Source organism: Musa acuminata, chromosome BXJ3-8 (assembly GCF_036884655.1).
Source record: "Musa acuminata AAA Group cultivar baxijiao chromosome BXJ3-8, Cavendish_Baxijiao_AAA, whole genome shotgun sequence".
NCBI classification, from domain to species: domain Eukaryota; kingdom Viridiplantae; phylum Streptophyta; class Magnoliopsida; order Zingiberales; family Musaceae; genus Musa; species Musa acuminata.
Window position 1 is genome coordinate 29,147,418 of NC_088356.1, and position 27,890 is coordinate 29,175,307.

The window sequence follows — 27,890 nt, forward strand, 5'->3', positions numbered from 1 at the left end:
AGGACTTTAAATTAGATTGCTCCCATAAGAACCATAGAGACCAAAATGGAAATAGCCGCTTATCAAAATATTTTAACAATTCTATTCACTCCATTGTTTCATTCCAGGCCAAGGCAATGCAACTAATAACAAAACCTTCAAGACCCAATGCAGCAGAGCCGGAACCCTTTTCTCAATTGGACAGTTAGCTTAAGTGCAGAATGTTAAGTGATATATGCACATGCCTAACACATAATGCTGATTTGAGATGGACAAAACACAAGGAAAACATAACTGAAGAGAGTGTTGACTGGTTTAAACATTACAAAATGTGCCTTCAAGACCAGAATACACTTGTGGCATATGATCAAGGTGCCTTTCTTCTGCTTGCACTGCCACTCGGGGCTCTTGTAACAGCTGAGTCCACTGAAGCATGCAAGTCCCGGGTCCCCACAGAAGGACTGCCCCGAAATCCACGAGCAACATGACTGCGAGGAGACTCAGAGTGCATTCCACTTTTCCGGCCACGGGCTTCCACCTCTAATGATTGCGCCTCCTCCATTAGCATGTTTAACTGATACAACAAGGACCGCAATCAGCTCATTTCAAACTGTGCACAATCATCTTTGACATCCTGAAAGAAAATATCAGTCCAGTTTACCCTGATTTCATTTTCCTTCAACCGGCCTTGCAGAGCGCTTATCGTAGGGTTTAAACTACAAGAATCAAGATAACCAACATTAGCATGATAATCTTTCTTCAGTTAATCAAGATGAAAGATGGCATATGGACATAAAGATAACAGTATCTCTTCCCACCAATACTCCATTAGTTTGCAGAGGGAAGCCTGGTATGTTGATGTATGATGAACATAATTTAGGGGGTGTATCCTCCCATTGCTGGTTGAGACACGAAATCAATTAAGCAAAAAGCTGAGTCGTCATAGACTTAGAAATACAGATCGTAGAAGAATCATAGATCAAACAGAAGACGTACCACATGTTCTCAAATATGGCTTGCTTATACGCTGATCGTTCTTCTTCAAATAGTACATGCTGCATATCTGTAAATGACTTCAAGGGAGAGTTGAGCTTCAACATATGCCTAGCTGGCAGAACTTGAAGTGGCACTTCCTTCCTAACGTACTCTGCACCACTGCCAGCCAATGCAAAGTAGAGAAACAGATTAGCACCATCAGATGGCTATTGAGCACTTAAAGTTGACATACAAAAAGATTATGATCCACTTAAGCAATAAATACGTCTCCACACAGACAAAATAGCCAGACATATCAAGAAATAAGGCTAAAACAACAAAATAAAGAATTTTATTCAAGGACTCAATAAGAAAATTTTTCACTTAATAGAGGGCATAAAAGAATTGTCTGAATCATATTTATGCAATACCTCTAGATAACCACAGCAAAATCATAAGCAAAATCACGTGACTCTACACTAAGTCCTACATCCACAGTGAAGTTGTAGAATCAACATCATTCAATAAACATGGAAGTAATTTCACAGGCCACAACCTAGAGAATAATATGTTCCTTCAGACAGAAGGCGTGACAGTAGCAGTTGGAACACCTCTAAATAAAGAGTTAATAAATGGGACATACAAAAAACACAAAAGGATAAGGGACAGGATAGAACAGGCATGATAAGAAAAAAAATGAATTTTCCAATTTTGATCACATAGCAAGTCAAGTTTGCCATGTTCGATAGTAAAATATCTGTACATACCAATCAGTTATGTCAGGCAAGGGCAATCATTTCTTAGCACAAACACTCCAACTAAAAGTAAACCATCACTTGTCCGACCAATGTTGCAAGTGATCTCTTTTGGTCAATCAGCAACGATATGCTAAAGCTTAAAACACAAATATGCAAAGGTTTTATGCTTTCCTTGAATGCTTTGTACATTAGGCACTCGCACACGGCAGTACCTAATACAATCAGCTAAAAGGCCCTTGTGAAAGCCAGTTGTTAAAGAATTAAATTGGAGTTCAACAAAAAGATATCTAATCAATAATCTTAAAGATATTACATAAATTTACTAACTTTCAGCCAAAAAATAAAGGACAGCTTAGTGTCCTATGTTCCTTCTGTTAAATAATGTCACTCAAAGCTGGATATGCATGAACCTAAATTCCAGCAGGGTTAAACTAATCTGTCAAACAATCAACCTAAAAAATTGAAGGTGGCACCTTCTTTACGAACATTTAACAACCACCAGGAATGACTATAATTAATAATTAAATAAGATGTTTATAGAAGAAAGTGTTGATGTTTCCGAAATATCGACAAATAAAGTAAGAAGTGAAAAGCCATTTACCAAATAATCAGATTTGGAATTTATGTTTAGTCATCATAAACCTGGAGCCTGTTATGGAGCTAACTTAATTGCCAGTTGATAGCCCCACCGAACAGGCCCACTCATAGAACGTGACAGCAATATGACCCATATGTGGATCAAAATCAGTGATTTAAAAAGCGTTAGGTATCAAAATGTGCCAAGGTCCCAAAACGCCCAAGGCGCTGGGCACTCACCTGAGCGAAGAGAAACACTTTAAAATATTAAAATATAAAAAAATATATAATATAATTAATAAATATGATTATTTAAATAAAAATATGACATTAAATAAAAGATCTAAAGTACCAAGTCACATTATCCACCTCCTAATAGCAAAAATGTCAAAAAACTCAAAATTCAAAACAATAAAGTTTTACATCAAAGTCATTAATCATCATAATTAACATCGTCTTCATTTTCAAACAATTCATCTTCATAAGTTCATTCTCTTCCTCTGGTCTTTCTTCTTTATCAAAATATGTTTCATTCTCTTCAACAATAACAAGATCCGAACTTCATATTATTGCACTCATTTTTCTTTTCGTCATTTGTCTTATATATGTTTGTAATTCTCCAACATCTGAAGCTCTTGCCACATCTCCCGATGTCAAGCTATCATCTTCAGATACAAGCTCGTCTTCGGCATCTTGCAAGTTCGCACCCATTTCTCTCACCAACCAATCATTTGAATCATCAATGTCTTGTAATGAGATTGAATCAATTCTATTTCGCAAATCATGATGAGCCTTCAAAGCTCGATTATACTTTATATAATAAACAAGATCGTGTAATCGTTGATGCTCGAACCGATTTCTTCTCTTTGAGTAAATCTGTCATATCATATAATTTGAAAATATACTAATACATCTATAAAAAAATAAATTAAAATATTCTGTTATACTCTTACATGCTCAGAGACACTTTAGTTTCGCTCAAAACCTGCAGCACTACATGTCAAACTAAGTATTTTGATAGCAACTTGCTGTAAGTTCAAGATGGAATTTCCAAATATACTCCACTATTCAGTTGCAAAATTTATTTTATTATTAGCAATAACAGAGTAACATACTATAGATAAAATTAATTATATCAAATTATTAATACTTGGGGATGTAATTGTCTTGGATCGAACTGCCATTGGAATTCCAAAATGACCATCGGCATTCTTATAAAAAGATAATTCATAAATAATCTTATTTTCCACCTCAAGGCTTGGAACTAATCTTACAATGCACTGATATAACCCATTCAGAACTTCTCTATCAAACCCAACGAATGTGGTCTTATCAGTGATTTCAATAGGCGCTCGGGCACTCGCCTAGGCGCTCGAGCGAGGCGAGGCGAGGCCCGAACACCTCGCTTCATGTCCAAGCGCCTCGCTTCAACGAGGCGCCGCCTAGGCGTTCGCCCAAGCCCAGGCACCGGGCGCTTCGGGCGAGCGCCCGGGTTAAACCAGGCGGTCGAACCAATGTTTTACGTATGGTTCGATCTCCAATGCTTTAGTTGGTTGGTTCAATCGAACCAACTAAATCATCGATAGGCTCCCTCTCGCGATTTCCCCGACTTCCCTAACCCTAACACTCGCGATTTTGCCATCGAGATTTCTTCTCCGCTTTCGCTGCTCTCTACTGCCACTGCCACTGTCGCTAGTCGCCGCTGCCACAATCGCTGCTCGCCGACTTCTCACCGCTGCCACAATCGTCGCTCGTCACTACTGTCGTCGCTCGCCGCTCCCATTCCTGCTATCGCTCGCGGCTCCCGCTGCAGTTGCCGCTCGCCGCTCCCGCTCCAGCTATCGTTGTCGTTGCCTCAGCAGCCTTGGTCTTCTCACACTCTTCTCACTATACTGTTAACAATATATTAACAGTATACTGCTTACTGTATACTAATAATAGTATTTTTATTTATTAGATTAATAATATATTATTTTGATTTTAATGCTATTAATTTTTATTTATTTAAAATTATTGTTAAGTTTCAGAATAAATGGCAAGTGTATAGAGCAACTCAATAGATTTGATGTAAAATTTTATTGTTTTGATTTTTTAGACTTTTTATTAATATGATATTGTGATTTTGTACCCAATTTTCTTAATTTAATAGTATATTTTTTTATTTAAATAATTTATATTAATTATATTATATATTTTTATATTTTAGCGTCTCGCTTCGCTCGGGCGAGCGCCTGGGCGAGCGCGCCTAGCACCTTGGGCGTTTTTAGACCTTAACGCCTTTTGGCGCCTAACGCTTTTTAAATCACTGAGTCTTATAAAAGAATTCTGGGTTCAAATAATATCCTGTTGCTTGTAAGAGATGATAAAGCTACCAATTCCATCTTTCATCAATGATTATAAATATTTTATTATATTTTTTTATTTTAATTAAAAGACTTTTGAATCGTCTACTTTACTCTATCCATAGCCTCATAAATATATCACATTGCAGGCTTATTTTCATTATCCGTCAACCGAATAATTCGAACAAAAGAGCCCATTACCTTTAATATATAAACTACAAGATTCCAAAAGGACAACATTGAGATGATATCACTGGCCCTCTTGTCTTTCGCTTCTTTTGCCCATTTGCTTATCACCCATTTCTCTGAGGTAACCATGTTTCTCAGGTTATGTTTTTGATGATACACACTTTGTAATGTTAAGAAGGAAATAGCAAATCGGATAACAGCATATCTCACCAATTCCTTGTTGCTTGTAAATCCTCTCATCATATTCAAAGCCCCAGCATGATTATAAAGAAATCCAACAACAAATATTGCCCTTTCTAAAGTTTTCTTGATTTCAGGGATCTTTCCAATATCCTCTAATATTAAATCAATACAATGTGTTGAAGAATCTATTGAATTGCTTTATATACTTGTCATTGATCCTGAAACCCTAATAATAATTTCAAATAAATAAAGATTAGTAGTATTAAAATCTAAATAGTATATTATTAATCTAATAAATAAAGATTATTTTATACATTAATTAATAATCTACTGTTAACATATTGTTAACAGTAGTAGGGAAGAGTAGAGACCGATAATGAGAAGTTGCGGTGAGAAGCTAAGTGGCGGATAGTAGGAGGCAATAGAGTTGCGGACAAATAGCACGAGGCAATAGAGTCGCGGATAGATACCAGGAGGCAACAGACAATAGCAAAAGCTACGAAGTCGCGGACAATAGGAGGCAGCGGACAACAGCGACGGCAACGGAGTCGTGTCGCGAACAACAACAAGCAGTGGACAGCAGCAGCAGCAGACAACAACGGAAGCTGAGGAGACTCGATCAGCAATAGAGGAAGACTCGGAGGCAACGGGAGAAACCGTCGACGGCGAAGGCAAAGGGAGAAATCATCAGCGGCGAACATAGAGGGAGAAATCTTCGACGGCGGAAACAATGATAGAAGCATGCGTAGTGTTGGGATTCAGGGTCGCGCACTAATATAACAACATGCATTGGTTCAAATTTAATTGAACCAGACTTAAAAGTCTAATTTAGTCGCCCATATCACCCGAGCGCTCACCCAAAGCACCCGATGCCTGGGCTCAAGCGAATGCCCAAGCGACGCGCTTCAAGGCTGCGCCTCTTTGAAGCGCGTCGCCTGGCCCTTAAACGAGGCACTCAGGCCTTGCCTTGCTTGCACGAGCACCTAGGCGAGCGCTCAAGCGCCTTTTTAAATCATTGATCGGAACCCCATTACAAAGCAGGAAGAGTTACCAACTATTATTCTGCCTCAGATAGGTTGAGATCTTGTTCAATGATCCAAACTCATGTTGTGCTTCAAATTGAGGCCTAGACCCTATCATGGTCACATAAGCTCTAGGGGGCTGTCTACTATTAGGATCCCAAAAAACCCCATAACAAAGGTTAAAACAAGATAGAACAGTATTATAAACAAAATTTTACATTATTAGTTATTTTTTATTCTTAACCCAATGAATCTAGGAATTTGGCTCTACGAATTAGCCTGAATATAAGACATTGTAAGCCACTTTAAGATATATCTTGGCAATTATTTACTCTTTTCCAAAAATTAATTCATTCTTTTTTCCTTTAACTTGTCACTTAGATGCAATTCTTGCTGGAACTAAAAGAAGCACTAATTAAAGATATTAATCCCCAACAGATTCAAACATGCAAGAATTGACACAAGAAAGACAATACAACTAACTTCCAAATACTCGAGGTAGCTATCCATGTGAAAGAACGAATGTGAGACACTAATACTCATATATGTTGACAAAATAACATCATTAAAATCCACCAGATCACAATCAGAAGCGCAACAGATTGTCCAACATTGAGAAAGGACACTAGGACAAAAACATATGTAAGGACACAACCATCAACAACAATTATATAACCTAGTTATTATTAAACAATACCTCATATCCATGTTTGAACGATGCAAGGCCTCCTGCATGCTTGGTGTCATATCTGAAGAGTCTGAATCAGCCCCCGCATTCTCTCTCATTCTTTGCTTTCCTAAATAATTGACATCGGCATAAGAAAAGAGCTCCCCTAAATCTGAAGATTTTCCTCCAACCTAAACAAAGCAATTGTTTTTTTATATCATAAAAAAATCACTGATAGACATTATTCTGAAAGTCAGCATACTTAATAAGTATTTATCAGGAGTAAAAAGAGTCATCAACATGAAACAAAGTTCTACTCAATATATGACTTTTCTACTTGGCAAAAGAGCGCAATGCTAGAATAAACAAAAGTTCCAAAGCAGCTAGATTCTTTAAAATCCTGCTTATATTAAAATTCAAAAATTCTTCCAATCATGAATAAAGCGCATGAATTTGCAAAAGCCTAATTGCATACAGTAGCATACGTACAGAATTCTAGGTGCAGCAGTGCAAGCAGGTAATGAACCATCAGCCATGCAGATAAGCAAACAAAAAAGGTGTTAATATCTCAGAAAACTATCCACAAATTCACCCTAATCTTTCTAATAAGAGCAATACTAATGTGGCCCTTTTCTATCTTACAGCCTCACAAACGTATTCACTAGAAACCTTTTATGGGGCCCATGAGGAACCTCCATAGGCTTTAATTGAGTTTTAAATGGTCAGCGAGTAAACTGATTTAGTTTATGTATATAATAAAATTATGACATGACCTTAGAGGTGCTTGCTATACATGAGATCCTTTCCCCTCTTGCCTCTATCCCATCTTCGTCTCTTTCCTCTTTGCCCTCTACTTTCTCTCTTGACAGATGTTGATGACAGAAACAACAGTTGTGGATGGTGAGAACAAAACAGTCTAGTGGATATGGTGAAATGCAAATAAAGTGGTGGCAACAACAATAAACTTTTTTCTCCTTTTCTCCTCCCCCTCCAACAAATGCAGGAAAGGAAAGCCAATGGCAGTCATGGTGACAGTTGCAGCACCCACTGCCTTCCATCGTTCTCCTTCTGTTCTTCGTGTTCCTCCAAGGGAGAGAGAGCAGCTGAAGTTGGCCAATTCTTGCCTAAATCAACCAATTCCAGTGACAAAGCAGAAAAATTGACTGGAACCAAGTAGGGAGTCATCTATCTTAACCTGGATCAGCTAATCTGGCAAATCGTTACCTTTTAGTAGATAGGACGAGAAAAAATATAAGAATGTAGTAAATGTTATAAGCATAACTGTCCACAAAGATTTTAGAGAAAATGGTTTATAAGTCAAAAGAAATAGCAACATAACCATATTATAAGAGTGTGTAATGTAGACAATAGATGAAATAACAAAAGAAAGACAGTGCGTGGTGCTCCTACCAATGTGGGGAATACGGAGAGTCAATGTATGCAATTTTATCCCCTAAGCAAAAAGGTTTTTTGTATAACTCAATCTTGTCAAAAACAACTTTATGTCAAGGTTCATGCTCTTGAAATAAGAACCTAAAAAATCAAAGAATGATTTTTAGTTCACATAAAAGGATATGATATGAATAAGTTAATCCATAGTATATAAGACCAGTGTTTTGAATGTCGATCTAGTACCTACAATGATTCATACCACCCAGTTCCAGCCCAAAAAGAAATAAAAAGTAATACCTACAAGCTACGTTTTTAATTTCGAATGATACCGCCCGTATTGGGTGGTATGTACTAGGCCACCAACAAACCGGTATGCGGACCGCCCGCTACCGGGCGATACCGTCGATTGGGGTTGTTTCCGTCCCGTTACCATGTGAAATCGATCGATGACGGTCAATTTTGACCGTCGCCGCCCGTTACGGGCGGTATTAGCTGAGGGAGAAGGAAGAAGAGGAAGAAGAAAAGGGAGAACCTCAAGATCTAGTGCCGCTCCCCCTCAACAATCTCGAGTCATCGGACGCCGCAGATGAGATGTCACCTCCTCGGCGTCGTCAGACTTCTCCTCATCCGCGCAGGTAGAAGAAGCCTCGATGATCGCCAAGGCTTCATGGGGAGAAGAAAATGAGGTTTCTTCTCCCCACGTGGGGAGAAGAAACGAGGCGACATCGCCCTTTTTTTTTAACTTTATTATTATTATTATTATTATTATTATTATTATTATTATTATTATTATTATTATTATTATAATATATATATACACCGAGTGGTATGCCAAAGTGTACCGCTCGGTATACTAGTATCGTACCATACCGAGCTAGGTTCGATACTCTGATACAATACGAAATTGCGAACCTTGCCTACGAGTACAAAACCATAGGTCTGATACTGAACCTTTCTTGGACTAGTAAATACCAGCGAGTACAGGCAGCTAGCACATAATTTAGTCAGATGAAGTACTAGTACTGGTAGGCAATTCTTTTTTATTATTTTATCCATCAATACCAAGCAGTTTATGTCAGTAGACCACTAAATATCCTGGAACTGTATCAGTCCGACAAATTGTCAAAATTGGCGATGGACTGAATCAAAATCTTTGCCACAAAAAAGAGTTAATTTACAGAAGTAAAGAAATTGAAATACCAAAATCACTTTAGTTACAAGCATGACTCTCAAGAAACGAGACCTTGTAACTCCTTAAATCTCATAATGAATAATCATTGGAGGAAAGAAAATGATCTCATACACTCAAAAAATTGTTTTATAAAGTTAAGGAGCAATAAGATCAATCATCACATCTACCATTTTTTGAAAAATCTTCACTCCCATTTTACTCCAAGAGATAACTTTCTTTATTAGCAAGATCTTTAATTGGGGATTAGTTCTATTGTAAACCATCTTCTATTGAGTATATCTTCCCAATTATCTTCCACTTTAGACTTAAATTCCTTTCTTATCCCCATAATCAATGTAGATGACATAGAAATACATGAGATGTTGTCATGTGGTAACTTATTACATATAAAATAAGAAACCAATAAAATATTAAAACTAAAATAAACATAGGAGCTCCTTCATCAAATGCTTCCAGTACGTAATTTCACCGACTAAAACAATTGACAAATCTTTGATCCAAGGATTGAAATTTTATACCATACCGAAGTTTCAAGATTCGCTCGGTACGGTACATTTCAATATACCGCTCGGTATATATATATATATATATATATATATAAGTAAAAAAAAAGGGGCGACTATCTCGTCGCCCATTTTGGCGCTTTGGGAGAAGAAACCTCGGGTTCTCCCCACGCAGGCAGAAAAACGAGGCAACGTCGCCTTCTCCCCACGCGAGAAGAAAAACGAGGTGACGTCGCCTCTTTTCTGCCCACGCGGAGAGAAGGTGGAAAGAAGAAACCGTTTCCTTCTCCCTACGCAAAAAAAGGGCGATGAGATGACGTTGTCGTCCCGTCGCCTCGTTTCTTCTGCCTGCGTGGGGAGAAGAAACGTCACCTCGACGACGCTCGGTTTCTTCTCCCCACGACGTCGCCGAGGATTCTTCTCCCCACGCAAATGAGAAGTCGCCGACGATGTCGAGGCCTCGTCGCCTTAGACGAGGAGGGAGAGCGACGCCGGATCTCCAAGTTCTCCTCTTCTTCTCCCTCTTCTTTCTTCTCCCTTAGCTAATACCACCTGGTAGCAAGCGGTGACGACCGATTTAGGGTGGTAACGGGGCGGAAACAACCCCAATCGACGATATCGCCTGGTAACGGGCACTCTGCATACCGGTGTGCTGGCGGACCAGTACATACCACCCGGTACAAGCAGTATTATTCGAAATTAAAATCCTTGCTTTGATCAATTAATGATGAATTCAATCATGTGATGTCTCATAATGATGTCATATATAACCTTCATATCTACCATGATAACAACAGAACTTCTTGGATAAATTGGTAACTATAAACAAATACGTGTAATGATTTCAAAAGAAACTAAAGAATTTAACTAGGTTAGGAATACTACTAAAATCTTCTAATTTTAACTTATATACAAAAAATGGGATTAAACTTCGACTAGTATAAAGGAAAATATACATATATGATGATTTAGGAAAAAAAGGGAAAACAACATATTGACTCTAACTCATGAAATTACTCTTAGTTAGTAAGGATGCTTCACATCTCCTCATGTCCTATATGTGGATGATGAAATCGTACCAGAAAAACAATAATAACAAGTTGTAATGTCTAACTATTTATAGTTAGAGTTGACCACATGAATCTTTTGATATCATTGAGTTTTACAATAAACAATATCCTTATTAAATTAAGAGCAATTCAAATCCTTATTTATAGGTTCTAGTTTGTTTTCTATAATCTCTTGTATCTCCTCATATCGCTAATACTAATAGTATTAGTGATACCGGGATAAAGAGGAATAGAATTTAAAAGACTGATAGTTGTATTTGCTGGAATATATATTTTGGATTGAAAAGAAACAAACTCAAGATAATACTTTCATAAAATCAATAAATAGCTCACTACCGAATTTAAAATCACAAAGGGATATAGAAAATTCACCAACCCAAGGATACTAAACAAGGATACAGAACTAAAAATAAATGACTCACCACTCAAGGAAATGTCTAAGAGATACAGAGATGAAACCCACCACTCTATGGTAAACTAAAGAGATACAGAGTTAAGAGAGAACTCAAAGAGTTTCTATAAATATCATCAGATTCTAAACTGTTTCTAACTTTAAAACACCAAAATAAGAACTAGTGCATAAAACAACCCTCCATGCATAGGGAACTACGAAATTTATTGCTTAGCAGTTGATAACTAAACTCTTTAATGCATTCCTTGATCATAAAGAAAAGTTGAATTAACTCTCCCTTTAAATCTTCTCATCGGTTGGAAAGTTAAGAGTCTGGGCTTTTCCAACTTATAAAGTGTAACATCCCATTAGTCCCATATCGGAAGTGGGCAATGTGTATGATTGGCTTATATGGGTTTGATGAGTGTACTACGTTAACTCCCGCTTAAGCATTTTGGTCCGTGGTTGAAGGACCAAAATGGAGTTATTGGCCAGTTGGCTCATCAGACCCGGGTCGTGACATTTGGTATCAGAGCCAACCTAGCATTTGGGCAGGGTGAGAGGGATCGAGTAGGAAAGGACTATCCGTGGATGGAGTCGAGAACTCATCATGGCGTGGAGCCATCACTGAGTTAAACCTCACATGCACTATGTTAGGGTTCGATCTGAGTTATATTGGGCCTTGACGAGGACGTGAAGCTAATTGAGTTGGGGATATTGTAACATCCCATTAGTCCCACATCGGAAGTGGGCAATGTGTATGATTGGCTTATATGGGTCTGATGAGTGTATTACGTTAACTCTCGCTTAAGCATTTTGGTCCGTGGTTGAAGGACCAAAATGGAGTTATTGGCCAGTTGGCTCATCAGACCCGGGTCGTGACATTTGGTATCAGAGCCGACCTAGCATTTGGGCAGGGTGAGAGGGCTCGAGTAGGAAAGGGCTACCCGTGGATGGAGTCGAGAACTCATCACGGTGTGGAGCCACCACTGAGTTAAACCTCACATGCACTATGCTAGGGTTCGATCTGGGTTATGTTGAGCCTTGATGAGGACGTCAAGCCAATTGAGTTGGGGATAATTATAACATCTCATTAGTCCCACATCGGAAGTGGGCAATGTGTATGATTGGCTTATATGGGTTTGCTGAGTGTACTACGTTAACTCCCGCTTAAGCATTTTGGTCCGTGGTTGAAGGACCAAAATGTAGTTATTGGCCAGTTGACTCATCAGACCCAGGTCGTGACATTTGGTATCAGAGCCGACCTAGTATTTGGGCAGGGTGAGAAGGCTCGAGTAAGAAAGGGCTATCCGTGGATAGAGTCGAGAACTCATCACAGCGTGGAGCCACCACTGAGTTAAACCTCACGTGCACTATGCTAGGGTTCGATCTGGGTTATGTTGGGCCTTGACAAGGACGTCAAGCTAATTAAGTTGGGGATATCGTAACATCCTATTAGTCCCATATCGGAAGTGGGCAATGCGTATGATTGGCTTATATAGGTCTGATGAGTGTACTACGTTAACTCCCACTTAAGCATTTTAGTCCGTAGTTGAAGGACCAAAATGGAGTTATTGGCCAGTTAGCTCATCCGACCCGGGTCGTGACATTTGGTATCAGAGTCGACCTAGCATTTGGGCAGGGTGAGAGGGCTCGAGTAAGAAAGGGCTACCCGTGGATGGAGTCGAGAACTCATCACGGCGTGGAGCTACCACTAAGTTAAACCTCACATGCACTATGCTAGGGTTCGATCTAGGTTATGTTGGGCCTTGACGAGGACGTCAAGCCAATTGAGTTGGGGATAATTGTAACATCCCATTAGTCCCACATCGGAAGTGGGTAATGTGTATGATTGGCTTATATGGGTTTGATGAGTGTACTACGTTAACTCCCGCTTAAGCATTTTGGTCCGTGGTTGAGGGACCAAAATGGAGTTATTGGCCAGTTGGCTCATCAGACCCGGGTCGTGACATAAAGGCATGCCCCTTAACTCTTTAGTAATCAATTTGGGCTATTCAATCAAGTTGGGCCATTTGCAAGTTTAGATAATGGGCTTGCAACTCATTTGGCTTATGGGTTGTCACATTTGAGAGATCTGGATTAAAGGTTATAAGACAAGCATTTTGGCCTGTAGAGAATACCATAGGATCATCAAGATTTACGCGAGCTGATTGTAGAAAATTAGGCACTCCCGTGTCAATCTCCCCTTGTTGAAAAATACTTGTCCTCAAGTCCTCATTTGTTCATTCATCATGATAAGGACTTAAATCAACCATATTGAATATTGGGAACACTCCATAATCTCCAAGTAGCTCGATCTGATAAGCGTTCTTGCCAATTCTCTTAAGCACCTTGAATGGACCATCAGCCTTTGGTTTCAATTTCCCAAATTTGCCTAGTGGAAACCTCTCCTTCCTTAGATGAATCCAAACCAGATCACCCTCATTAAACTCCACATGCTTTCTGTGTTTGTTGGCAGCTTGTATGTACCTCTCATTTTGCTTTTCAATGGTTGCTTTAACACTCTCATGCAACTTCTTTATCTATTTAGCTCTCTCTTTAGCATCTCCACTAAATTGCTTAGTTGTAGAACGAGGAACTAAATCTAAAGGACCAATAGGATTAGCACCATAAACAACTTCAAAAGGACTCTTACCAATGCTGTGATGCATAGAACGGCTATAAACAAACTCAATTTATGGAAGAATGAGATTTCATTGCTTACCAACATAGCTTCTGAGCAAGTTTCCCAAGCTTCTATTCGTTACCTCTGTTTGCCCATCGATTTGTGGATGATGAGAGCTACTAAAATTCAAAGATGTACCTAACTTCCTCCATAGAGTTTTCCAAAAATGACTAAGAAATTTTGAATCTCGATCAGACACCATAGTTCTTGGAATGTCATGCAATCTCATAATCTCCTTGAAGTACAATTCTGCAATATGAGATGTATCATTTGATTTGTTGTACGGAACAAAGTAAGACATCTTTGAGAATTTGTCAACAACAACTATGATTGAATCCTTGTTCCTTTGAGTTCTTGGCAGTCCCAAAACGAAGTCAAGACTCACATCCTCCTATGGAGCACTAGGCACTGGTAATGGAGTATACAAACCAGAATTTTGGCTTCTTATTTTTGCCAAATGACACACTCGACATTGCTTCACAAGTCTCCCCACATCTCTAAACATTTTAGGCCAATAGAAATTTGATTGAACAAGAGCTAGAGTCTTATCCCTACCAAAATGTCCTCCCAAAACACCACCATAAGCTTCAGCCAAAATTACTTGTCTCAAAGAACAAGATGGAACACACAAGGCATTAACTCAAAAAAGAAAACCATCAAAGATAGAAAATTGCTAAAAAGAACCTGATTTGCAATTCTGCCATATTAAGCTGAAATCTACATCATTCTCGTAGAGATCTTTGAATATTTCAAATTCAAGCACTTTGACTTCCATGGATGATAATAAAGAATGCTTTCTACTCAATGCATCAGCAACTATGTTTTGAACACCAGATTTGTGCTTGATAATAAAGTTATAAGATTGCAAGAACTCTACCCAAGCTACATGCCTCTTGTTTAGCTAGTGCTGGAGATTAATGAACTTCAATGCCTCATGGTCAGAATATAGGACAAATGGTTTGACAAAAAGATATTAACTCCAATGAGATAAGGCTCTATAAATGGCATAGAACTCCTTATCATAGGTAGAATATCTCCTTGTATCATTCAGCTTCTCACTAAAAAAGGCAATGGTCTTTCCTTCTTGACTCAAAACAGCACCAATACTCACATTAGAGGCATCACATTCAACTTCAAACACCTTGTCAAAATTAGGCAAAACTAAGATAGGAGCTTCGGTAACCTTTCTTTTCAACAGTTCAAAAGCATCATCAGCCTCACTAGTCCACTTGAATTTATCACCTTTTAGGCATTCGGTGATTGAAGCAACAATAGAGCTAAAACCCTTGAGGAATGTTCTGTAAAAGGAAGTTAAACCATAGAAACTCCTCACATCATGCAATGAAGCAGGTGTCAGCCAATTAAGAATAGCTTCTACCTTACTTTGATCCATCATGATCCTATCTTTTGAAACAATATACCCCAAAAATACCACACTAAGAGTAAAGAAATTGCACTTCATTAGATTAGCATATAGCTTTTACTGCCTCAAAATAAGAAAGATCTCTTTAAAATGATATATATGCACCTCTTCATTCTTGTTATACACCAATATGCCATCAAAGTAAACCACAACAAAAGACTCAATGCATGGCTTAAGCGTATAATTCATAAATCTCATGAAAGTGCTAGGAGCATTAGATAGCTCAAATGGCATAATCAACCATTCATACAAGCCATCTCTAGTTTTAAATGTTGTTTTCTACTTATCTTCAGGCCTCATTCTAATTTGGTGATAGTCACTCCTCAAATTAATTTTAGAGAAAATAGAAGCACCATACAATTAACCAAGTAAATCATCTAACCTTGGAATGGGAAAACAATAATCAATTGTGACTTTGTTGATGGCACGATTATCCACACACATTCTCCAAAAACCATTCTTCTTAGGCACCAACAAGGTTGAAACCGCACAAGGACTCATGCTCTCCCGAATCAGCCCCTTTTCTACCAACTCACTCACTTGCCTTTGAAGTTCTTCATGCTCCTTGGGGCTCATTCTATGGGCTACTTTATTAAGTAGTATAGCCCCTGGAATAAGATTTATATGATGCTGGATGTCTCTCAAAGGTGAAAGACTATGTGGAATCTCCTCTAGTATAACATCTTAAAACTCCTCCAAGATTGATTTCATGATTGCTGGTGACTCCTTGTGTTGTTCATTCTTCTCTACTACTACTAGAGCCAAAATATCACCACCCCTTTCTAGTGCACCCTTACATTCACCATAGGTCATAAGAGCACTAACTTCCTTCTTTGGTGGACTGGTTTTAGAAGATTATAATGGAGCTAAAATAATCTTCTTTTCATTCACCTTAAAAGAATAAGTATGTTTGTAGCCATCATACAACACTCTCCTATCATATATTTTCGAAGGATTTTATGCGTAAATTAGGCGTACCGCTCGGTACGCCCTGGCATACTGTTCGATACGTCGTACCGTACTATACTGAGTAAAGCTCGATACACCAGTACAATACAAAATTTCAAACCTTGGGTAGAGCCCTGTCATTGTCAAGCTGACTTCAAAAAACTACTAAAAAAGCCTTTCTTAGGGTTCTTAAAAGTATTCTCACTCACAAGCACAAGCAAGTATAGAACGGAATGCAACTTCCTTGCTCTCTTCCTTCCCACTCTCATTTCAATCTGCTACTTCCATGATCAATGTGGCATGGCAGGGTCATTTGCCTTGCTCACTATTAGGTATATCTCTTCCCTTGCCCATGTCATTTATCTTCTTTTTTTCTCTTATAATGTTTCTAACCTTCTCTGCTCTTAACTGATGAATTGCCCAAAGATAGAGGGAGTGAGAAAGTGAAGCATACCATAGTCTTCTTAGGGAAGAAAGAATCCTATTGGAGGGCTACAAACTAGCACTTACACTAGAGGAGATTCTCTTTCTTAAATATACGGCTGGCAGTTCAGATACTCCCACATTTTACCATCTGTCAAAGTTACCCCTGATTGTTCATAGATGAAATTATATTTTTTTCAATATTTTTTATTAACTCCACATATTTGCTTCAATATTCTCATCTCAATGACACAAACCTTTTATAAATTGTTTCTTAACCACCAAATACTTAAACCTATAAATTATTATTAGTCTAATAATTATCTTATAAAATTTTTCTTATAATCTCAAAGGATCCAATGATCCCATAAACCACAAAGCTTTTATTTTATGAATAATACTTTCATACAAGGGCCATCATTTCAGGTACTAGACCCATTCCGGTGATCTATTAGTCCAATACGTACTAGTCACTATCGGTGTTTCAAAGAGGAAGGAGAAGAGCAACGGGTAGTGGAGGAAAAGGAGGAAGGAGAAAGAAGAAAGAGGAGGAATAAATAGGAAGGAAGAAGAGGAGATGGTGGAGGAAATGTAGGAAGAAGTAGGAGGAAGAGGAGATGGAGGGGGAAGAGGAGGAAAAAGCAAATGAAGGAAGAGGATGGAGGAAAAGAAAGGAAGAAGAGATGGTGGAAAACGAGGAGAAAGGAGGAACCAAGAGGAAAGGAGGCGATGGAGGAAGAAGAGGTCGAAGGAGGAGAAGTGGACAAAACCTCCCTGTTGACAGTGAGGGTGCTCACCGTCGATGATGGGCGATAGTGTCAAGCACTCGCATTCAAGCGTTCATGAGCCCTAAACATTTAAATAGGTCAAAGCAGATCGCTCGAAACAGGGCAATCCATATATTGGTTCACGCTCGTACCGATACATACTACCCATTCTGTATTGGTCCGAACGAAATAGCCCTTGCTTTCATTAATTTCTTAATCTTGTTGAATAATCAATTCAAGAAATCTAGAACTTCTACTTATTGGACATGTTTATCGATCCAACTTAACTATATTGTTAGTTCTTCTCTTACTATTATTAAAATTACTCTCATATATTTTGTCTTGGTCTTAGTTAATTTAAAAGATTTCATTTCCAAAGTTTGCTCTTATAGCTCAAGATTAAAATTAATTTTATTTTAAAATTTAAACTTTTATAAACCATAATAATATTAGCAACAAATAGGTCTATCTTGTATATGACTATTAAGTTCATTCATTAACAATATAAAAAAGGTAAAAACTTAATATTAGTCTTCATATAATCCTATATTAATAAGAAATTCATTGGGTGCTCTTAACATTAGTGACTACACTATCTTTTATAACATCAATATATTTAGTTAACACATCTTTCTTTCCAAAAGCCCCCAATAATAGATCGTTTCGAAAAATATCATAGGATTTTTCTAAATCAATAAAATTTACATATAAATCTTTCTTTTATTTCTCTATACTTTTTTATTACTTAATAAATAACTTTTCACTGTTAATCTTTCGGATAGAAAACTAAATTGATTTTCGAAGATATTTACTTCACATCTTATTCTACTAACAATTACTCTTTCCCAAAGCTTCTTTATATGACTCATCATCTTAATTCCTTGGTCACTAGAATAATTTTGAATATCACTATTATTCTTACAAATTGTTCGTAGAAATCTTTTCCTTCCATCATTAAAATTTTATTAAATAAATTAGTCAATCAAAATATTCCTTGATCACCTAAATTCTTTAAAGCCTCAATAGGAATAATATCGAGCTCCACACTCTTACCTATTTTCAGCCTTTTTCTAAGGCTTATATTGCATTACTTGCTTTAATCTTACCAAGGTTTGTAATTTCATACCGTACCGGAGTTTCGAGCTCAGTTCAGTATGGTACGGTATAAATATACCAAGCGGTACATTTCGGTATACCGCTAGGTATATATATATATATATAAAAATTTAAAAATAAACGACAACTCTGCCCGCATAAGGAGCCGCATGAAAAAAAAAAAAAGGGGGAGGCGACATCACCTCGGTTTCCCTACGGAAAAAAAAAAATGGAAAGGCGACGTAACCGAGGCTTCATCGTTGCGTTGGATCTCCAGGTTTTCTTCTTTCTTTTCCGTCATCGATCGATGCTATCGCCCAGTAACGGACGGTCCATGTACCGGTCTGCTGACGAACCCGAATGTACAATACGGGTGATATTATTCGAAATTAAAATCCTTGAATCTTACAAATAAATCAATGATTACTAAGACTACCAGCATTATTTTTATTTAGAGCTAAGTTATTTAGAATATTCATTAAATAATTTATAAAAAAATCTTAATCTTTCCATAATCTCCTTATTATTAATAAGAACCTTATGATTTTCATCTATAATGCATCTTATATTATCTAAATCCATGCACTTTCTTTTCATAGCTTGAACAATTTGAAATATATCCTTTTTGCCATTCTTAGTACTAACCTATTATAAAGAACTATCATAAATCTAGTATCTTGTCATACCTACAATCTTTGTTGCCTCTTTTTTTGTTGCTACATATCTTCTTAGATTCTCCTCATTTTTATAATTTTGTCAACCTTAGAAGCATGATCTTTTAGTAGTAATCATTTTTTGAACTTTCTTGCATCATCACTAACTCTCTCTTAAAGCTACACAACTATCTTTAGATTCTCATATAATCTCCTTTATCATGCTCCAAAATTCTTTGCTCATCATAGTCCACAAAGTATTGATATTGTCCCCTTTCAAGTTCCAAACCTCCTCTTTTTTTCATTATATATTTAATAATCCTTACATTATTGTCTCTAAATTTTTTATTCCCTCATATCTTATTCTCATTATTCTAAAAACCGATGATAGAAACATACCATTGGAAAACAATAGCCTTGCACCAGTTATCTATATCATATCTTCGATTATTGATGTTTATTCCTTTATACAGATGCCCACATGTGAGAAAAAAGTAAAACTACTCTTTGCTTTCCTCCCCTCCTCCTCGACCTCCCGCTGATTGACCCTTTGCTTGGCAAAGCAACTGCCCCGAGCTCCCCACCAACCATCCCCCTTCCCCCCTCCACCCCCCCACCCCGCCCCCTCCCCCAAACCCCTCTTTCTTCTATCTACTTCTCCCAAACAGTGCTGCCACCCCCGAGCCCTACTCTTTGCTTTTACCCTGAAGCCTCATGTGTTGTCCCATCTTACTTCACCACCCATTCTACCCGTCAGCCCTCTACTGCTATCTGCCTGACCTCCTGCCTACGCTATCTGCTTCTACCCAGCAGTGTCACACACGAGCTCCCCCACTCTGATTCTCTTCAGCAGAGCTACTGTCCTCGAGCACCCCCCACCTCCTCTTGCTTCTCCCCAGCAGACTTGTCGCACTCGAGCTCTTCCCCTCTCTGCTTCTTCCCAACAGCACCTCCCTACCCCATTCCTTTTTCTCTGCTTCTTCCCTCGATAATGCCCCATGCTTATTTCTCTCCCCAATAGCCCCATCTGGCCTTCTCCTGAATTTAAATGTTAGTTATTGTTAATAACGGTTAACTTTCATTAATAGTAGTTTATGATTGTTTAAGGGACTGAATTTATCAATTCTAGTATATTGGATTATCATTGCAGTTTTAGGATTCTGAATCATGGCAACAATTTTATAAATTTTATAATTATCTCCTTAATTATATTTTTTTATAACTTTTATAATGGTGAGCACCTTAGCATTTTGGAACCTTGGTATTTTTAGGGCCCACTGCCTTTGATGAAACTGCCAAGTAGGCATGTACAATGGATGCAACAAATTGTAGAGTAGCTATTTGTTGGCCTAGGCAACTGCCTCGGTGATAATGTCCCTATATCAAGTTAAGCAGGTTTTGACTGTCAAAAGTTCAGTACCAGTTGTTCGCCATACATAAAACAGAGAAATTTTCGTTAGATTAAACAATATATAAGCATAAAAGGAATATTTCATATTACCTTACTAGCTTTGGATGCTCTAGAGTCTCCAGTATCTTGTTCAAAGCTTTCAGTCAATGCAGGTGTTGATACCAAGAAGGTGTTGTCCGAGGAACTCCAAGATGATTCAACTTCTATAATGGAACTATTGGTAACAGGTGGTGCCTGCCTCTGTTTCCCATCCATCGATTGAAAAGCAATAACTTGAATCTTTCCCACCTGAAAGAAAAAATAATGTATATCTTATTGAGCTAAATGATGCTTTGTGATATGGAAAGGTAGCATAAGATAGACCTTCTGGGCATCTTCACTAAAACAAGAAAATATCAGTCCAATGAAACCATGTTCCAACAACTGATACATTGCTTGAGTTCGAACATCTGCAAATCACAAGTTACCAACTTCAATAGATTAACAAAATGCACATGGAAAGGATCCAACAAATTCAGTTCAATATGTAAACCAAATATAAATATAGCTACACCTAAATAAATAATCAAGACAAGTCAAATCACAAAAAACTTGCATCCCCAACATTAAAAAGGTAAAAGGTAGAATATCTTGTGTGTTTATATCCTTACATCTTTACTGCATATGCTAATTCACATATTTATCTTTTTTGCATACATATGTTATGGCAAAGGAGCTCTTACAAGAGTGTGCATTTTTAGAAGGATGACTACATACATGCAGGTAGTGAACTTTTGAACAAAATAATCAACAAATTACATTCTAGAGAGATTAATGGTGGACAACAAGAGATAGGGTTGCATACATTAACCCACCACAAATCCTGCATTTGCAGGAGTCTTGAACATTTATTGGTGGTTAAAATCATTTTTCTGATCTTTAAGACAAAAGTCACTGATGGTCTTTAGTTCCAATAGTTTTCAGTGACCTTTTTTATCATTATTTTGATATGAAAGAGGGAAAACTGTAGAAATTTACTGCATCAGGACTTAGTCTGACAGAGAATAAGTCTGAAAACCTTAATCCAAAGCTAAATGAAGGAAAAATTTTATAGTAGCCAAATTCACTCTTAATATGTTATTTTATAGTTTCAAAGAACGTGTTTAACTTATCTAAATTCATTCTTTTTATCAATAACCTACAGGGTGAAACCTGAGTGGAAGTTCAAATATTCAACGTAGTACCAGCTTTGTTATAGTCATGTTAGTTATAGAATACTAGTAAGTCATAACTTAACAATGGTCATTGTAGAAAGATATGAACTTTTCATCTTTCAGGTATATGAATATCATGTCAACCAGATCAAAAATTGATAACAAACTAGCTTTGCTGAAACCCAAAATTGAAACACCATTTACCTAATGAGATTTTGTAACGACGATCTCTGAACAAATCATGCATTAAATCATAAGATCCATAAGAGAATGGTATTTTCTACATAATAATTTCCAACAAAACTAGACATGTTGATGATTTACCTCATGTGCCAGTGAGACAACAATATGAAAATGAGGCTAAATAAGAAATTGATCACTAGTAGAAGGTGATTCTACAAATAAAAAGGTTTATTTAGAAAATAACATTTTAAGGTTTAGCTTACTTTTACTTCCATCATTCACTTTGCAATACTTAACCATATAAAGTTTCTATCAACAAATGAAACACCACAGATTACGAGAAATAAAAATAGGTTAAAAAAGCTTCAAGAAAGTACATGTGGAATAATTAACTAATTTCTAATTTGTACTGATGAAACAAACACTGTGCAAACCGAAGCATCACATAAGCTGCTACATGCTTTGGTGCCTATAGTTATATGGTAACCTTGTGAACCATATGGGGACAAGCCCCTTTTTCTGCAATCCCTCTTACCATACCAGCAATCAGCATCAGATGGGTATTATTTGAATGCCTAATTTAATCATTATATCTACTAAACTTTTGCCAGTTCTTCATGGTTTATACAGGACCTATCATCTTCTCAAACAATAGATTAATATAATGTCATTCACCCTATAATGTTCAAGTGGTTTAAGTAATAAAACTATACTTGTTCGACATAAGTTAAACATCACTGATGTGATGGGTGATTTACAGGAACTGAATCCGAGTAGGGTGGTTCATGATCCACTGCCTTGATTCACTTGACTCTTGAGCAAACTGTTTAGTACGGATCAATATTTACTAGTCCGATCAAGTATCAATGTCAAAATGCATAGCTTGATACCAATACAATATTATTTAACAATAATAACAATAACAAAGTCATAAGTCCCAACTATTTGGAGTCAGTTACATGGATATTTTACCGCTATTGAGATTTGTAAAAAGTTATATGTTTAGTTAAGTTTAATGTACCTAGATCTTTATTTATAGTTTCTATTAAAGTCTTTTTACGTCTTCCTCTATCTTTTCTCGTACCACCAACATTAATCATTTCACCTCTTCTAACTACCGCATCTAGAGGTCTCCTAAGCAAAGTCTTCAATTTCGAATAATACCACCCGTACCGAGCGGTACATACCAGTCCATCAGCAGACCAGTACACGGACCGTCGGCTACCAGGCGGTATATATATATATATATATAAAGGCGACTTCGCCGAGGCCGTTGCCCCGCGTAGGGAGAAGAGAGGTGACGTCGCACTTTTTTTTTTTACTTTTATATATAAATAAAAGATTATATATATATATATATATATATATATATATATATATATATATATATATATATAGAGAGAGAGAGAGAGAGAGAGAGAGAGGCGACGTCGCCTTGTTTTTCAGCGACGTCACCCCGCTTGGGGAGAAGAGAGGCGACATCACCGAAGCAATGTTGCCTCGCGTGGGAGAGAAGAGAGGCGACATCGCCGAAGCGACGTCATCGAAAATCTTTTCTTTTATTACATATATATATATATATATATATATATATACCGAACGGTATACCGCTTGGTATACAGTACCCTACCATACCAAGCGAATCTCGAAACTCCGGTACGGTACGATATTTTAATCCTTACTAATAAACACGTGTTCATACCATCTTGAACGATTTTCTTTCATCTTATCGTCTATCGAAATAATACCTAGTTGTTCACTAATACCAGTATAATATTATTCATTTTTTATTTTTATCATTTTATTTAAAGATATCATTCAGTATGTCAATATACCACCTAGTGTACTAGTACTATACCAATGCAATAGATTACTGAAATCGATATCATACAGAGAATTATATCCTTGCTTCTTCCCCTTTGGAACTAAAGGTCTTTATCTTTAATTAGTTTATCTCTATTGTATTTATATTTTCCTCCATATCCTAGGTCAAGATATTTGACATAGTATATCATTTTTTTAAAAATGTAGAAACAAAAGAAGAAACACACTGGGACACATGTTCACCAAAAAGGCTTTTGGAACCTTATCATTTAGTGCCAATTTGAATAACACAATATAAAGGAGCAGAATAATATGATATTAACTTGTCTGAGTTTTCTGCCATAGATTAATAAAGTATTAACACATTACAACTCAAAGCAGTCATTAGAATATTCAGCTTACCTACATGAGATGGAAGAACTGTAATGTGAGGATGTGAATGATACCACCCAATAACCCTTGTTGTTCTGCCTGTTGTCAGAGTCATTCTGTGCTAAAAGGTCAAGTTTTAAATGCAAAATTTCACATCCTCTAAGATCAAAGAAAAATTAATCTAACTAGATAATGGATATCTCAGCTTGAGCTGAAGCTGCAGCAAGCAACTCAGGATTAGTCTCCACACGATCTTTGCGTCGATCAGACCGCATCTGTGGGGATGCTCCCCAGATTAGTGCAGTCGCATTCCCACTATTTGAATACTACAAGGATCAGATTGTCAAAATATGCCTAAAAAAGTAAAGAAGATAATGCAAAGGCACAAGAAGAAAGCAGAATGGCTGAAATTAAAGAAAAAATAACCCTTGCATTCTCCTACAACAATAAAAGCTTGCATTAGCATCCAATAAAGCATAGGATGAGAAAATCCATCACTAGAAGAGTTAAAGAGCATGTCTAATAGCTCATATAGCTATTTTACTATCTAACAACTGATTAGAGCTTCCTACAAATAAAATCATTGTTCCAACTGCATCACAAGTTGTGATGGGCTCAAAATGCTTCTCTTGTTTTGGCTCCAAAGGCTATTTACGATCATGCTTATACAAATATATTATCATGATTCCATCCATGTTTGTCCTTATTTGTGAAAGAGAAAGTGACTTGAGACCTTGTATAACTGTGGCTTCTTATGACAAGAAAAAATTCGTGTCTATTATTGACAACTTCTTCCCAACTTGTGTTTCACTATAAGTTGCGCTCCCTGGACCACTACCACGTAGTTATGAAGAAACACCAAAAGCAAAGGCAGCTCTCTCTCTCAAAATAGGTCTACAATCACAATACCACTATCTCACTCACAGCTCCAAGTTTTTCTGTAACAATCACCATGCCTATGTCAACTAAGGTCTTTACATTTTTTAACATTCAACAACATAACAAAATGGTTCCAGCAACATGATTAGTTTTATCCAAATTATAAGAGTACGTTGGTTTCAAATAAAATTTCAGAAATCACTACTAAAAGTAGTTCTTAATCAGTTTCATTAGCCTATTTGGTAGAACCACACTAAATTTTGTCAGGTAATATGACATAAAGATCAAGAAAATGAGACAAACTGGTACATAAAGATCAGTTTCATACTCCCACTTGCAAGAACAGGCTTCATTCCCTACCATCAAAATGTAAGCTTAAAAACAGTACAGGAATTCACAACAATTCCTAAACACGATGAAAAGTGGCGAGCAGGGCAAGACATGTCAAGGTCATGCAACAGATCACTAACAAACTCTTCAAATGGAACTTCATATTGCTATGAAATAAAAATTATAAACTATTAAATAAGTTTTTTCCTTAGTCAAGAAAACCGTCTTTGTGACCGGTAAAATTGAGAAAAATTTCCTACAACCTCTTTCTTCAGATCAATTGTCACATCATAGCTAAGTAGATGTCGAGCAACATAGTGATCTTATCTACAACACCAGAAAAGAGAAATTTCTAGCAGAAAAAGATTGACGTCTCAAAAATAAAAATTCGTAAAATTCATATATAATTATTACCATAATATCCAGAAAAGGTAGAAACCTTGATAGAAAGAAATTGACAATCTGTAATATAAAACGTTGATTTCACCTAAAGTCATTCAAGTTAATTTTTTTTATGATAATAGCACGATGAAGAAACACTATGCAGAATCGTCACAACAAGAGGGAACAATCTAAAAGTACTTTTTAAATAAGTGAAACAAAAAGAAGGAAAAGGAAAAGAAACCCTAAACCATGGCTCCATCAATTATCACTGGACACCGAAAAAAAGCATTCTAGTAGGCAGCAAACGGATAAATATATGCAAGACCTACAAATTCTCACGCCACATAATGAATCAACGCTAATTAATCGCAACTCCAAAATGACAATTTAAAATCCAACGATTTGCGAAGGAACAAAAGGATGCTTTCAAGATGGGATTTTTTTTTCGATCTATGATGTATTACTTGGATGTCGCCGAGGAGTAGACCCATGATCTCCTCTGTTTCGGTAGTGAGCGCGTGAGTAAGACAAGTGAGCCAGACCTCCTCTGCCATTTTCACCGACGTTAGAGACATCGCTCTGAACTCTCTTCTGAATCGCACGCGTGCGTCTCCGACTCTCCTTGAAAGGGATACTCTGGTGAGGGGAATCAAAGCCAAGACGATGAGAAAACTGGAAAAAAAAATTAAGGGACGGCAAAATTGCCTATCTAGCCGTCCAAAGTTACTCATATTCGTTTTTAACCCTATAATTTTTTTTTAAATTTGTATATATTATCGTAATTAATCTACATGAGTTGACTGACTCGTTTATATTAAATAACTTTTAAGAACTCATGGGGATAAAAGAAAAAACGAACGAGTATTTTAGACGAATCAAACTTTATATTTTTAAATTTTAATAAATTAATATCAATCACTATTTGTTGGTGCACATGTTGATTGTCCGAGCCGAAAGATACTCGGATCCAACTTGGTCTATCCTCAAAGTGTCCTATAAACACTTCATTAGGGGACAACACCCCTCTAGCGTTCCTGACAACACCCCTCTAACACTCAAATGAATGAATAAGTCAGACACGTCAGATATATTAGACTCCAAAAGATTTTTTTATCTCTATATTAGACCTATGCGACACCTTTTATAACAAACACTATATGAGAACCGGTAATAATTATCTTTTAAATCTTAAATTTTGATGATAAAATTAATTGATAGAGTTTATGATTTAATTTACGTTTTGAACGACGCATAACTAGCTTCGATCATGAAGAGATAATTAAAGCAGGAAGAATCAATGTTGGGCCGAAGTGGAACATGTCAAAAGATTGGACGTCGAGCCGGAGAATCGATCAACATATCGGCAGAAGACTTCGTGCCATGAGTTCGTGCATTGGGCCTAAAAGAGCGGACATTGTGCCAAGAAGATCGGAGTTACAGAGGTCAACATGTCGATTGGGCAAAAGATCACAAAAGATGATGATACATCGAAGGATTGGACGAAGCGCCGATGAACTCATGACATGTCAAACAACATGTGATCAATACTTTGTAATAATTATCTAGATCGAAGTAGTTTTAAGTTATAATTGGGTTGAAATTAGGCCAACTCAATTAGGGGCCAATTGGGCATATGCTGGGGTCGTTTTTAGCCAAGAGAAATGCTCATTCAATGACCCAAAAGTTAGGTTAAGCGGTGGCACCACCAGAGGCTCAGTCTCCAAGACAATCTCCGAGACTGTGTCAGGTGGTAGAATCGCTAGACTGGGCGATGGTACCACCTAGTGTTAGGTAGTGGTACCACCAGACTAGGCAATGGTACTACTCAAATATAGTATCCCAGACTATGTCAAGTGGTGGTACCGTCTAGTATCAGTGCTGTAGGTGGTAGTACCGCCTAGCATAGGCAATGGTATCACTAGGACTTAGGAAACCCAAGATGAGATATTTTTTGACTTAAATTTTGAAGTCATTTGAGGTCTATAGATACTCAAGCTATTCCTGTACGGAGATATAAGAATTAAGTAGAAAAGGGAAAAATATTATTGAGAAAGAAATGTTGTAATCTCTCTTGAAGTCT

At 37.2% G+C, this 27,890-nt stretch overlaps 1 protein-coding gene across 1 annotated transcript; it reads right to left on the reverse strand.

Annotated features, from left to right (window-relative positions):
* Positions 1–136: 136 nt before the first annotated feature.
* Positions 137–26,513, reverse strand: LOC135644430 (uncharacterized). The gene is made up of 10 exons (XM_065161977.1): positions 26,275–26,513; positions 24,417–24,543; positions 24,248–24,334; positions 21,009–21,094; positions 20,736–20,933; positions 6,722–6,882; positions 976–1,134; positions 798–878; positions 641–695; positions 137–553 (listed from the first exon to the last, which is right to left on the reverse strand). The coding sequence occupies exons 1-10, from the start codon at positions 26,383–26,385 to the stop codon at positions 347–349; spliced, it is 1,272 nt and encodes a 423-aa protein (XP_065018049.1). The 5' UTR covers positions 26,386–26,513; the 3' UTR covers positions 137–346.
* Positions 26,514–27,890: the final 1,377 nt, after the last annotated feature.